At 37.9% G+C, this 13,594-nt stretch overlaps 1 protein-coding gene across 2 annotated transcripts in view; it reads left to right on the forward strand.

Moving 5' to 3' along the window:
• The window catches only part of AIG1 (androgen induced 1), a 147,303-nt gene extending 135,979 nt beyond the window's left edge, over positions 1 to 11,324 (forward strand). For both annotated transcript variants that reach the window (XM_072141350.1, XM_072141349.1), the window contains 3 exons: positions 701 to 816; positions 6,209 to 6,372; positions 10,725 to 11,324. In XM_072141350.1, the coding sequence (XP_071997451.1) occupies positions 701 to 816; positions 6,209 to 6,372; positions 10,725 to 10,762 (318 nt within the window). In that variant the 3' untranslated portion in view covers positions 10,763 to 11,324. The remainder of the gene's footprint in view (positions 1 to 700; positions 817 to 6,208; positions 6,373 to 10,724) is intronic.
• Positions 11,325 to 13,594: the final 2,270 nt, after the last annotated feature.

Raw genomic sequence — 13,594 nt, forward strand, 5'->3', positions numbered from 1 at the left:
CATTACTAGCTGTAAACGGAGAAGTCGATCTTTCGTTTATCTGCTCAATGAGCAGAATATTGGCACGTATCCGCTTATTCTCATGACAAAAGTCTTTTGGCAGGAAACATTTAAAATCTCTTCCCCTTATCCATATTCAGGCACAGCTTTGCTCCCTATAGACATAACAGGAGCCAGAGACAGTGGGAGCAGAAGGTTTGCTAATATATATATTATTTTTGGATTACTAACTATATAGTCCAACATGTTAACCAGACAGTGCAGAGCTCGAAAATATGTAGAAAGTGCACACATTTTAGTGTCTAACATTATAAACACATAGATTGCGTTTGTTTTGAATATGTTTACCTAAAGGGGACCTGTTACCTCTCCTGACTGGTCTCCTTTTCTAAATACATTTCTATTCCTCTAAAGTTAGAACAACCTATTTTAGGACCCTGCACTATACTATTCTGGTCTTATTCTTCCTAGAAATTCATGCAGAAACTGACAACTGGTTCACTCTCCTCCTGACTGTGTAGTCATTGCTGGAAGTAGTAGACACTCCAACGTGACAAGAAGGATGATCATGTATATTTGTTACATTAAACATTTAGACAGAGTAATGAAGTTAGGACATCATGTAGGAATAAAAGGTATATACTGAAACGTGTAGCATTATGGTAAGTTGTAAAAACCCTCTTGTCTTCTCTCATGATAGCATACCACTGTACTGCCCTTCATTATAATTGAAATGAGGACTACACATCACCAGTATCCAAGCAGAAATATTGGCATTGCAACCGTTTGCAGTTTCTCCATTTGTTATATCTTGTGGTAAGAGTTTATGATTTTACATTTTCTATTTTTTTTTATACTTACGGGAATGTTTATGAATTGGAATCTGTCTTAATTTCAGTCAAAAATTGTCTAAAAAGACTTGCACTACATCTATGAAGGGTTTTAGACACTGTTATGACTAGTACGACAAAGATGGGAAAGAAGAAAGGTAGAGGAGCACTATACCTATGTGACCAAAACAGATTATATCTGTCAATCCGAAACACAGTCATGTTTTCGGAAAGCATGGACCATAAGAAGAGGAATGGAGGTGAGGATGCCAGCAAGTCAGGCAGGGTTAAGCGCATGTAAGCGCGAAACGGGCTGTCGCCTTCCGTGGGCTCCGGCTACATGTCTTCCCTCCTGCAGCGCTGTTTTTATGGAAATAGTGGAATAAAGATTTGAATTTTAACAGTGAGTGCAAGCTCTACTTCTTTCTTTATCCTCACAGTGTCAGTACCACAAAGATGTGTGGCCTAGTAATGGATGTGGCTTCACATGAAAAGTGGTTTCCACTAAATATTTTCATATGCACCAAAATGATAAATACTTGAATATTCCAATCACAGTACTTAAGGATTTAATATATGCATAAATTACACATTAAAGTAATATAATTAAGTTCATAAAACCAATTGATAAACCTCAAAATACCATTACATCATTACTGCCCACCCAAGGAAGTGGTTTACTCACCTCCTCTGTGAAAGAACCATTGAAGTTCTGGGCAGGAAAAATTGGGCAAGTGGGCAGGGTGATGCTCCACACAGGGTGACATTACCTCAGCTGGCTGATTCGCCAATTTTCCAACTTATAGTGAAGGTGACCATAGAGGATGCTTACTTCTGGTAAAAGTGTTCCAAGTATTCTGCCCAGCAACCCGGGCTTGCCAGCCAATACTGACCTCAACCTGATTCCAGGTAATCTGAGACACATAGAAGCTGAAAAGGGCACCAATTATAATAAAATAATATATGAAACTAGAGGCTCTAGTACACCATGAGGGATCTTGACTAACACGAAAGTCCTGCATTTCATTGGCATACTTAATCATTTATTTTATCTTTTGTATGTCCACAGAGTGCAATATTGGGGTCAGTTCACATGCCAGATTTTGCCATGGACTTTTTATCAGGAAAATCTGTGGCAAACTCCCTCTTCCACAAAATCAAGGGGCATTGTCCGCTTGTGTAATAAGTCCATGTCATGCCCTAAATTTGTTTGTCATTATCCATGTTGGAAAGCCATCTGATTTAGACCCAATATTTAACGCACATTTTTTTTCTGATTCATAATCAGAGCCAAATGCCACCTTTTTATTGGGCTTTAGGCCATCCAGTTTTCCTCAGAACCATTGCTGATCAAAAATTATTTATATGAAGAAAATATTAAGCAAATACAGTATGAAAGTTAAGACACTACTGTACATTTAACAGAAGCCACTGTTACTTCCTTGTCCTATGAAGAAGGCTGTTAGTTGTTTGTTGGCAACTAAGGTAGGAGAATGTCAAAATGGAAGCCAGGAAGGTGGCGGAAGGTTGTGTTAGGTAACAGACAAACATACCTGTAATAGACACTTGTGTAATGATAGTACCAGAGTAACTGATTACATGGGGAATCTTAAAACTCGATATAGATTTTTTGTAATTTTTTTACTCCACTAAATAGTCGATCCGGAAAATATATGTACTGTATTCAGTTACTTGGGCCCATGATGAACAGCTCAAATTATATAGTGAATTAAGGAGTTGTCAGAATGGCAGTTTTTTCTGTAATTTCATTGTAATAGCTAATAGTTATGAGTAAGAGTTAAGAGTAGTTCACTAATGAGATATACAGTGGGTTACAAACGTATTCCTACTCCTTGAACTTTTCCTCATTTTTAAATTTTTACAGCCACTATTTGTATGATATTTTATTTATTAGAGTAACCCAAAAGCTTAATAATTTTTCTGAAGGGTAAATAAAATAGTATGTGCGTTTTGAACATTTTTGTGAATTAAAAAAAACTGAAAAGTGCAACATTCACATATATACAGTCAACTTTACTCTGATAATCCTAAAAAAACCCATTGGAGGGAATTTATTAAAGGAAACCTACCATGAGGAATCTGAAGTAACTGTGATGGTAGATTCCTCCTTCCTGCCTCTGCCCTAATCTGTAATTTAATCATCCTTTAAGATAACCTAAAGTGTTAAAAAAGCTTTATTTTTGTACCATAATATGTAAATTGAATCCAGAGACTACTGGGCTGGGAGTAGCCTTGGCTCCCAATACCTAGCCAGGCTAGTACACGCCCCAGTCTCTGCAGTTGATTTACATACTACTAAAATAAAGTGTTTAACAAGTTAGGTTCCAGGACTATTAAATTACAAATTAGAGCAGAGGCAGGTAGGAGGAATCTACCATTAGATCTACTTCTAATAGTAGATTCCTCATGGTAGGTTTCCTTTAAGACAAGCATTTCAAAATTTAAAATTCTGCCTCTTGATGTATCGGGCTGCCAGCAGCGCAGCGTTTATCCTACGCCGGGCAGGGCCTGGCGTAGAAAAAAACGCAGCCGGCGACTTTTCACGTATGAAAAGTCGCCGGCAGCAGCGAGTGCGCAGGCGCGGGGACAGTAACGCCCCGCGCCGGCCCACTCCCGTCCGGCCGCTCCCTCCGCTCGGCCGGCCGCGCCCCCCTTCATGCCCCTTCACGCCCCACTGGCGTGAAGGTGGCGGATTGGGGCAAATAATCGCAAAAGCTAGCAATAAGCTAGCATTTGCGATTATTTCAGGGCCTCTGCGCCACTGCCGGTGCGCAGAGGTCCTGATAAATATGCCCCTAAGAGTCTCTGGCTCTGGGTGAAAATTCTGACAGCTTGAATCTTAGACTAGGTCTGAGCTTGCAGAGATTTTTTGCTTTTGTCTATGCAAATTTTCTGGCGTAGACTATAGTTAATCCGGCGGCCCGGGCATTCATGCCTCTTTCCGCACACCGCCCACCCTGCTCCCTGTTCCTACCAAAGTACCGTGTCAAACAAAAACTGGTGGAGTAGGCATAATGAATCTCCTCATTGTGTCCAATTGCCTTTAGAAGTAACTTTATTAATAAATAAAGTACATCTGTATGTTATTTATTCTCAGTGCAACTACAGCTGTTTTGGGAAGGCACTACCTTAGAGGTTTGTTAGAAACCATTGGTGAACAAATTGCTTCATGAAAACCAAGGAACACACCAGACAACACAGGACTAAAGATATGACACAGCTTTGATCATATCAAGGGGCAATGTTTAATTAATCAGTCTGGAGAATGGCACAACTGCTGACCTACCAAGAAATGTCAGTCCACCTTAATTGTAGAGGTGGCCATGAATGGGAAGGTTGGGAATCGGTAAGTAGTAGGATGCCAGCACACATAGTTGTAACACAGGGGAAGTATGTGTTGTAGCACTAGTTAAACAAATTACATACATATAGTGTATAAAAATGTAAGTCAAGGTCACAGAATATGTAGTATAAAATATATAAATATATAGTATTAGATACAATAAATAATTATTAGTATTTATAAATGTAAACATTTTTTGAAACACGTTATTGGATCCCAGGACTTGAAACATTTGGTGATATTAATTCCACAACCATAAGTCTTTCCTTTAAAAAACTATATTTCATCTGTTACCTCTATCACCATTGAAAAAAATCTTCCAACTTTTACAATATGACCATTATGTACAAAAGCCACAAAATGTAATGCTGCAGCTCTACAGAGCATACTTGAAAACAGAAGAATAACACAGGCTATATCTAATTCTCAAAACCAAGCCACAATTTTTTTTCTTGAGATTTTGATGTGCTGATTGAAGTAACCAAATTCTGGCTGACAGAAGCATTATGTAATGGAAGTATTAACGCTCACATGGATGGATTTATGGATAAACTGTAAAAATCATTCTTGTTGGATGATTTTCCAGACGTATGTATGTATTCATTTATTCATTATTCATCATCTAAACACATTGATATAAAGGAAAATATAAGTAAAAACTGGTAAAATGCAAGTGAAATAAAACTAAAACATTCTTTCACCAGCCTCAACTTATGGCATCCTTTAATCCGTTCCCAGTTGTATGTATGGAGAGGGCTCACAGACAGAGCCGTGTCCATACAAGGTGGGCGTTTGCTGCAATATGCACCCATCGGTAAAACCCACAATCAGTGCTGGCACCAGTCGTGGGTGTACTTTCTATAGCACCTAGAGTCAGAATACCTTTTTAAGGTTTCTAATGTTTAAAATGACACCAGAACTGTGACAGATCCATATTAGTGCCAGTTAGTTGGCAGCAAATATTACATATTTCCTTGGCTACTGAAGTACAAGCTTGAAGGATGTATGATCTATATCTTTGGCAAAGAAAGTGTTTTTGTTTTTCTCTTCTAATTTTCAGCTATTCTTTCCAATATGACTAAATGAATTGGGGACAATTTCAATCTTTTATGATCACACAAAATATAGTGTACACCTATATATATGGGTGCATTCCTCCATGCACATGCAAAGTGAAGTTATGTGTACAGCTCATATTAAAGGGGTTGACTGCAAAAAGAAATACTGTTGTAAGTTTATAAAATATTGAGGAGGTGGCATAAAGTGGAAATCACTATGATAAATGTATAGCCTCTGAAACTCATTCCTCCTCGGAAGTGCTGGCGGCAGAAAAAAAAAACTCTTCAAAGTTCTTAGTAAATTTCATCATGAGTCCTCATCATACTGTAGTCAAGTTGTGTCACCGGGATGCAGGGACTCCATTCATCTTTTATGGCTGTGAGGCTTACAATCGTTTCTCTGGGGGCAATGGACTGAACACACTTAAGTTGGGGAACATAGACTGGAATTAGTAGTTAAAATTGTTATTTAAATACATTTTTTAACTTTATAATAGTTAAAGCCTATTTATACACTGTCTGTCAGTGTTCTCTCTGCAGTTTTTTTCTTACCTTTGTACCCATGTATAAAGGTCTGGTGTATTAATTAGTATACACAGGACTCTATGGAGCCATGGCATGCCTGTATAAATGCCCGGAGTGGCTTGCTTAACCCATCCGTCTCAGCTGGACTGTGTGCATGTGTCACATCTGGTCTAAAATGCCTTGACTATTAAATAAATATTACTTTTCCTCCATAGCTACTGAACAGAATGGTGTGCTTGATGTGTCCCTAGATTTCTTACCAAGTACTGGCTTAACACATTAACATTCTCCAGATTCCCAGAGTTTGTTAGTTTTATTAGTCTCTTTCACTGTGCTTAGAATATAGGAAGTGCTGGAGATGTATTTTCTGGAATTAAGATATGCCGGAGCTCCAACAAGTAACTCCTTTGTTTCCTTCTGCTTTCTTTCAGGGTGTGCTGGGTTCATCATGTGACGGGAGTATGGGTGTACCCTCTTCTGGAATACATCAGTCCTCTAGCCAAAATAGTCTTTTTTCTTCTAGTCACTGTTATCATTAACATCTACTATGTTCTAGGTGAAAAGCTAAACAGTTATATTTGGGACTTGGATAAATGTAAGTTTTGAAGAAAATATCTCCATAAAATATGAAATTATGTGCATGGTAAGCAATAGCAGAAAGAAATTCATATAAGATGTATCTTAGCAAAACATTTCAGTGTCCAGTCAAATTGTGGGCCAGTTGAGAAAAAAAGAAATAATATGAATAGAAGAGAAGGGGTAAATAAGGATATCCTAGTACCCTAGAATAGCCGCCACCTATCCACCACCAGGGCTACAATAGCTGTTCTGCTCAGAAGATAATAGTACCGTAGTATGGATGTGAGGTCAGTTTATTCTACTGCTCTCTGAAAAAGGTTATGGGTGGACATTGAGTTGATCTAACTCCAAACGATCAGTCTGTTTAATAAATTTATTTAATGCTATCAAACACAGTAATCTTTTATAGTTCTCCTATATCCATCATCAGAGTACAAGAGTAATCTAACCTAACACCAATAATAACATTATATCTAAAAAGTATGTTATAGGGAAATAAATAGTTTTCAGGTGGGTGCCCCCATTATTCTCAATGCACAGGATAGGGCTAACATGCTGACTGATTTAGAAACCTTGGACATCAACTTATCACCAGAACGAGAGGCAATTGGATTGCCATAAAAAACCACAAATAAATGAAGTGGTGAACCTTCTGCTCTGTTATATGGAAGAAGAGGGGAACACTGTTTCTTGTGAATGTTGGTCTAGACTCCACAATCAACATGTTAAATCAACTACTTGATGAGGACATATTATTTTTTGTTGGGACAATCACTTCAATATCATATTTAGTGTTGGGGTAATAGTAGGGCTGCTAAGGTGTTAGTACCAACAACCCTGGGGGTCTAGTGTATTAAACAGGTTTATACAAATATCCTTTTTGGTCTACCAAAGCCCCACATAGTGCCCCATACATAAAACTTACTAAAAAGTAGCCCCAATGAGAGTATCATATAATGTGAATGACATAAGCCAAATAGCCATGCATTTTTAGGTGGCTTTATCTGGACATATGTCTTATGTGTTGCTTTTATGTTTTTACACTCTGCCTGGACCATACATAGTACATGAAATCATACAGCGCCAGGCTCCTCATAGGGTGAATGAAGTTTACAGACACGAAAACCTGTTTCAAGAATGTAGCCGTTCCCAGAAGAAATACCTAAATGATTTTACCAGAAATTGAAGTCATCAAGTGTTTTCTTTATTTGAGAAATGTTGCCTCTGCCAGACAGACAAGTAGAAGGCCAGACTAAGCATTCATAAAAAATGTAATGCATCCTTCAGCAGGCAACCAGGTGGGCAATGCAGAATGAAATGTGCCATAAGGGAAGCTTATTCTGCATAGCATTAGCTGAAATCATAGCTATTTCCCAAAATATCATCTCTTGTTATACATTACATTACACACACATTATACATTACATTTATAATTTCAGTGTTTAAAGGGGTTGTCCACTTGAAGAAAGAAAGAGTATATCTATTTATATACAGTTACCCAACCTCCAGTTATCTAGACTAGACTAGTTCTTGGGAGTTCCACATCTGGATTGTGCTCAACAGCAGTCATCTATATTCTCAGTCATGGCTGATACATAGACAGAAGGTGTGACTGAGACATTCAGCCAGCCTCATTCACACACTTAGCTGACTTAGCTGGATCTGCACCCCCCCCCTTAGTTCCTGGAAAATAGTACATGCATATTAGCAACTTAGATATTTTATGACATTTCTAAGTATTTCTCAAGTTTTAAAGGGAAACTATGTTGGACAGTGATATGGTCACTATGATGACCTTCTATATTCTGAAAGATTCAGTTTTCTGGAACAAAGAACATCATTTGGGTGAGTGCTGCTGAAGGTCACATATGATGATGTACTAGTCCTAGGAGACATTATTCAAACCATAAAGACATATCAGTGTGGCTCTTCTACAATCCCTTGAAACCGTTGGTCATTTGTATGCAATATTCCAATTTATTTTAATGCTAAATCTCTCAATATAGAGTAAAACATAACTGATAACCTATAAGTGTTCTAAAAAACATGTTGGTGGTGGCTTGTGTTTACAAAAAATGTTGCTGCCACTTCATTTTCTTTAACCCCTGATCACCTACACTAGTTTTCAGCTCAATGACCAGACTCGATTTTTCAAATCTGACATGTTTCACGATAATTGTTTATAACTTCGGAACACTTTAACATATCCCGGTGATTTTGAGAATGTTTTCTCGTGATACATTGTACTTCATGTTAGTTATAAAATTTAAGTGATAAGTTTTACAATTCGTTCTGAAGAAAAATGAAAATTTGGCAAAAGTTTATAAAAACTCTTCATTTTCAAAGTTTGAAATGTTCTGCATTCCAGAGAGGAAGTAAAAAAGCTTGATAACTAACATTTCCGGAATGTCTGTTTTATGTTGGAATGATATTTTATGCATCCTCTAATTATTCTAGGATGTTATGAGGCGCAGAACTTTAAATGCGGTTTTTCTTATTTTCATGAAAATCGTCAAAACTCACATTTTGAGGGACAACTCAGCTTTCAAGTGACTTTGAAAGGCCTAAATTATTTAGTAATATTTATATACTAATTATTAATTAGTTATTTAATTAATTAGTTATTTAATTAATTATTAATTAGTAATACAATTAGTAATAAAACCACATACTTACCCCACTATATAAACTACACCCCTCAACGTATGTAAAATAACTATTTTATAAAGTCTATTAACTCTTTAAGTGTTTCACATGGGTTAAAACAATATGGACCGCGATTTAGAAACTATGGAATTTTTTTGGAAAATACATTTATTTAGGCCACACTGACAGTTTCAGAATAAATTTAATGATGAAATGCACTGCAACGTTTGATGCCCAATTCCTCCCGAGTGCACTGATACACCATATGGTAAACTGCTGTACGGGCGCACGGCCGAGTATAGAATGAATGGAGGCGCCATTCACAGCAGATTTGTATTGTCACATTGTACAACCTATAATATGAGGGCTTATTTTTTACAGGATGAGATACAATGTATAGATAATTCATTTTGGGGGTCTATAGCTTATATATGAGATTTTCTTAACTATATCATGTTTGACCGCGGCGTGTAAGGGGTTAAACACCCGGGATCTGACTTTTTCCGATCCCGGGTGTTAGTGCCGGGTCTGGGCTGTAAGATCACAGCCCGACACCAGCACCACCGAGACCCGGTGTCCCGAAATCTTCTTCTTATGCGCCGCCGTAGAAAGACATATGCGTCAGAAGAAGTACCCTTAATGACCGCCGTAAAAAGCCGATAGGGCGGTCATTAAGGGTTAAAGGGGTTTTCCTTTACTTCACAATTTTACTGAGATGTATTGATGTTTTAGCTCACATGACTCCCTAGGCAGGTCAGTGTAAAATCCCAGAGTGTGGGTGGGGACTCTCTAATTAGACACATTATAATCCATCTAGATCTGTGAGCTGACAATGTGGTTAGATTATAAGGGCATAATGTTTATCTACACTTCCATTTAGCTTCTGAACATCATACTAGTATTTGACAAATAAAAATAGAGATGAGACAGATCAGAGATGATATGATGAGATCTATTAGATGTCTATTACACACAATGACACACTCAGCTCTGCTACATCACTGTTATTCCACAACACACTAGATTTGCTGTGCCTTCCTGCTGTGCCTCCCCAGATAAAGAACTTATCTGTCTGTAGCTTGTAGTTCTCATGCTGCTGCCGGAAGGAAGTCAGTGTCTGTATCAGTATGCATCAGTGAGTGAGCTCCGTCCTGGACTGCAGGGGGTGGGGCTACAATGCAGGGAACAGAGACAGAGAGAGACAAGCCTCAGGCAAGATGGTTGCCAACCCTCAAGTCAGAAGTTATAGGGTCGTGTCCAGGGGCATCTAAAATTGTGTACAGCGGGACTGATAGAGACAGGATGGAATTATATCTGTTAAATGCATATTTTTGTTAATAACAGGGAATTATAGAATGTGTTATATTGTTATCCTTAATATATTTAAGAAACTTGTCTTCCTGGGAATACCCCTTTAACATAATTTGCATCATAAAACTGTCACAAATAATGGCCAAAATTTGCCATTAAATGAATTCTAGTGTATTACATTACAGTGCGTCCCAGTGTGAATAGTTTATAGGGGACTCCTGGTTAGGGCATCTTTTTGGCAGTGAGAGCTCCACCAGTATGACCACCACTACTTAACTAAAAAGTGTCAATGAAGTTGTTAATGAAGTGTCATTTAAGTAGCATGTACAAAATATAGCAATGGAAGATAGATATGCAATGATGTTGATGTTGTCATAAGGTAACCAATAATTTTTATTTTTTAACCTTTAGCCATGGAAGCAGCGGACAAAAGGATCAAGAACGACTGACCCTAGTTATGCAACCTCCTCATCCTTGCAAAGCTAGAAGTAAATTCATCCACTCTATAGTCCAGCCAGATTACACCACCTTTACAGTGATGAGGCGTAAAGTGACTGGCGTGGCCTTCTAGAACTGAGAATCGGTTAAATGTTAGCTTATTACAGCTTTACCAGAACGTTTACAAGCTAACATTGGTCAGTGAAACAAAATTTCAAGTACCACGTAATGTAGATACTGTGCATTTATGCAGTTATTGTGTAGATATATCCAAAATTGAGCACTCTCTTTTGTTAAAGTAGTATCATTATCAATGTGCTATAATTAGTTTATCTTGGAAGAGCAAAATCCTTGTATTACTACTGTATATCCTTATTTGTGTGGGACTAACAATTCTGATCAAACGGTGCTATGCTGTCTCTATACAAATGATAAGTTACTGGGGAGATTGAAGACTACTGTAAAAGCTAAATATTGGAAGCATTCAGTTGTTAAATTATTTGTCTTATATACAAGTTATATGGTATTTCCTTTATGATTGTCAATAATAAAGTGAGACTCAGGAATTAGTAATACCATGTTTAATAATCTTTGGATTCTACAGTATGTCAAGTCAAGTTAATGAATTTAGTAGCAATACACTACTACTATAATAAGTGATTACTATCTACCACTATGCTGTCATTAAAGTACAATGAGAATCTGCTATTGAATTGTCACTAAAGTATATCAAGAGTATACGACTATACTGTCCACAAAGTACTCAGAGAATCTACTACTATTATGTTACTAAAGTACATAGAGGGGCACATTTACTTACCCAGTCCTGTCGCGATCCAGCGACGCGTTCTCCGTCAAGGATTCGGGTCTTCTGGCGATATACTAAGGTCATGCGCCCGATGTCCACCAGGTGTCACTGCTGCGCTGAGGTCCGCCGGAGTTCACCATCCTATCCTGGGTGCAAGTAAGCGCGTATTCTTTAAATACCGCAGTTTTTCCGAATCTGTCGGGTTTTCCGACGGCCACACCCCCGATTTCCATCGCATGCATGCCGGTGCCGATGTGCCACAATCCGATCGCGTGTGCCAAAAACCCTGGACAATTCAGGGAAAAACTGCTCAAATCGGTAATATTCGGAAAACCTGACAAAAAATAGTGATTCGGGCCCTTAGTAAGTGACCCCCAGAGAATCTACTGCTATAATGTCATCAAAGTACATAGAGAAAATACTACTACAGGCGGTCCTCTACTTAAGGACACCCGATTTACAGACGACCCCTAGTTATAGACGGACTCCTCTGCCCCCTGTGACCTCTGCTGAAGCTCTCTGGCTGTTACTTTAGTCCCAGGCTGCAATGATCAGTTATAAAGTGTATGTAATGAAGCTTTATTGATAACCCTTGGTCCCATCACAGCAAAAAATTTGGAAAATCCAATTGTTACTGGGACAATATAAAATTTTGTTTTGCTACAATTCTAAAATATACAGTTCCGACTTACATACAAATTCAACTTAAAGGGGACCTGTCACCAGGGACCTCATTTTCACTAAAGACAGATTGTAAAAGCCTATGACACCTGCAGTGCAAAAATGCCTCCCTGCCTTTTCTAAGCATTTGGATTACAATAAAATTGTGTGTTATAACTTACCTTGCACCCTGACAAAATCCCGGGGTAGTCACAGGGGCTGGGCTTTGGTTTGGATAGGTTTATTGGAGACACACCTGTGGATTTATTTTAAAGCAAAGCAGAAACACACTGCTTCTTTGTGTAACATCATGGGAAAGCCCAAAGAAATCATCCAATATATCTGGAAAAGAATTGTGGACTTGCATATGTTTGGTTCAATTTGGTTTGGTTCAATATGTTTGGGTGCAATTTCCATGTACCTTTCTGTATCTTGTTCAAGACAATTATACAAAAGTTGTACAAGATGTGGATGTCCAGCCATCATATAGCCTAGGAAGGAGTCGGGTGCTGTTTTCCAGAGATTAAAGTTCTTTGATGGAATTGTGCATATTAACCCCCAAAAAACGCAAAAGAAGATTATGGCTGAAGCTAGTAAGAGTGTGTCAATATCCACAGCAAAACTCTTCCCAGTATTATATCAACATGGGTTGAATGGCCACTTTGCCAGGAAGAAGACCTTAACATAGAAAAACAGATTATTGTTAACAAATTACCTTAAATCTTTGGAGACATGTCCTGTGGTCTGACAAAACTACAATTGAACTGTTTGGCCATAATGATCATTGTTATGTTTGGAGCGAAAAGGGAAAAGCTTTCAAGCATGAGCATACCATCCCAACTGTAAAATACAGGGGTGGCAGCATCAACATCAAATATAAATAATTTTGGTAATCCCAGTTGACCTAAAACAGAAAAGATTTATTCTGATTTCATGTCACAAACATTCATATGTGACTTTTTATATAGTGTATGTTTACTGGTGTCAGCTGTATAATCTATCACTATACTGTCTTGAATATAAACGGAGAATCTACTACTACAGTAAAGAATCTATTAATATAATGTTACTAAAATATATGAAGAACCTATGCCAAATAACATAGAGAACCACTTACAATTACATAATGAGTAGCAACCATATTACTCTTATGTACATACAATGAATAACTATATTTGGATGGATTTACATACTGCAGATTGTGCCGTTTTGGTAGCAAGAACAAAGATTTCTACATGTTCCATCACAGAATCTTTTGCTACAGAATTGGCAGTTAGTGACTGTATCTTAACCCCTCAACGACCAGGACCTTTTTTGTTTTTTCATTTCCATTTTCACTCCCCACCTTCAAAAATCTATAACCTTTTATTTTTCC

The sequence above is a fragment of the Engystomops pustulosus genome, chromosome 3 (genome assembly GCF_040894005.1).
Source record: "Engystomops pustulosus chromosome 3, aEngPut4.maternal, whole genome shotgun sequence".
NCBI classification, from domain to species: domain Eukaryota; kingdom Metazoa; phylum Chordata; class Amphibia; order Anura; family Leptodactylidae; genus Engystomops; species Engystomops pustulosus.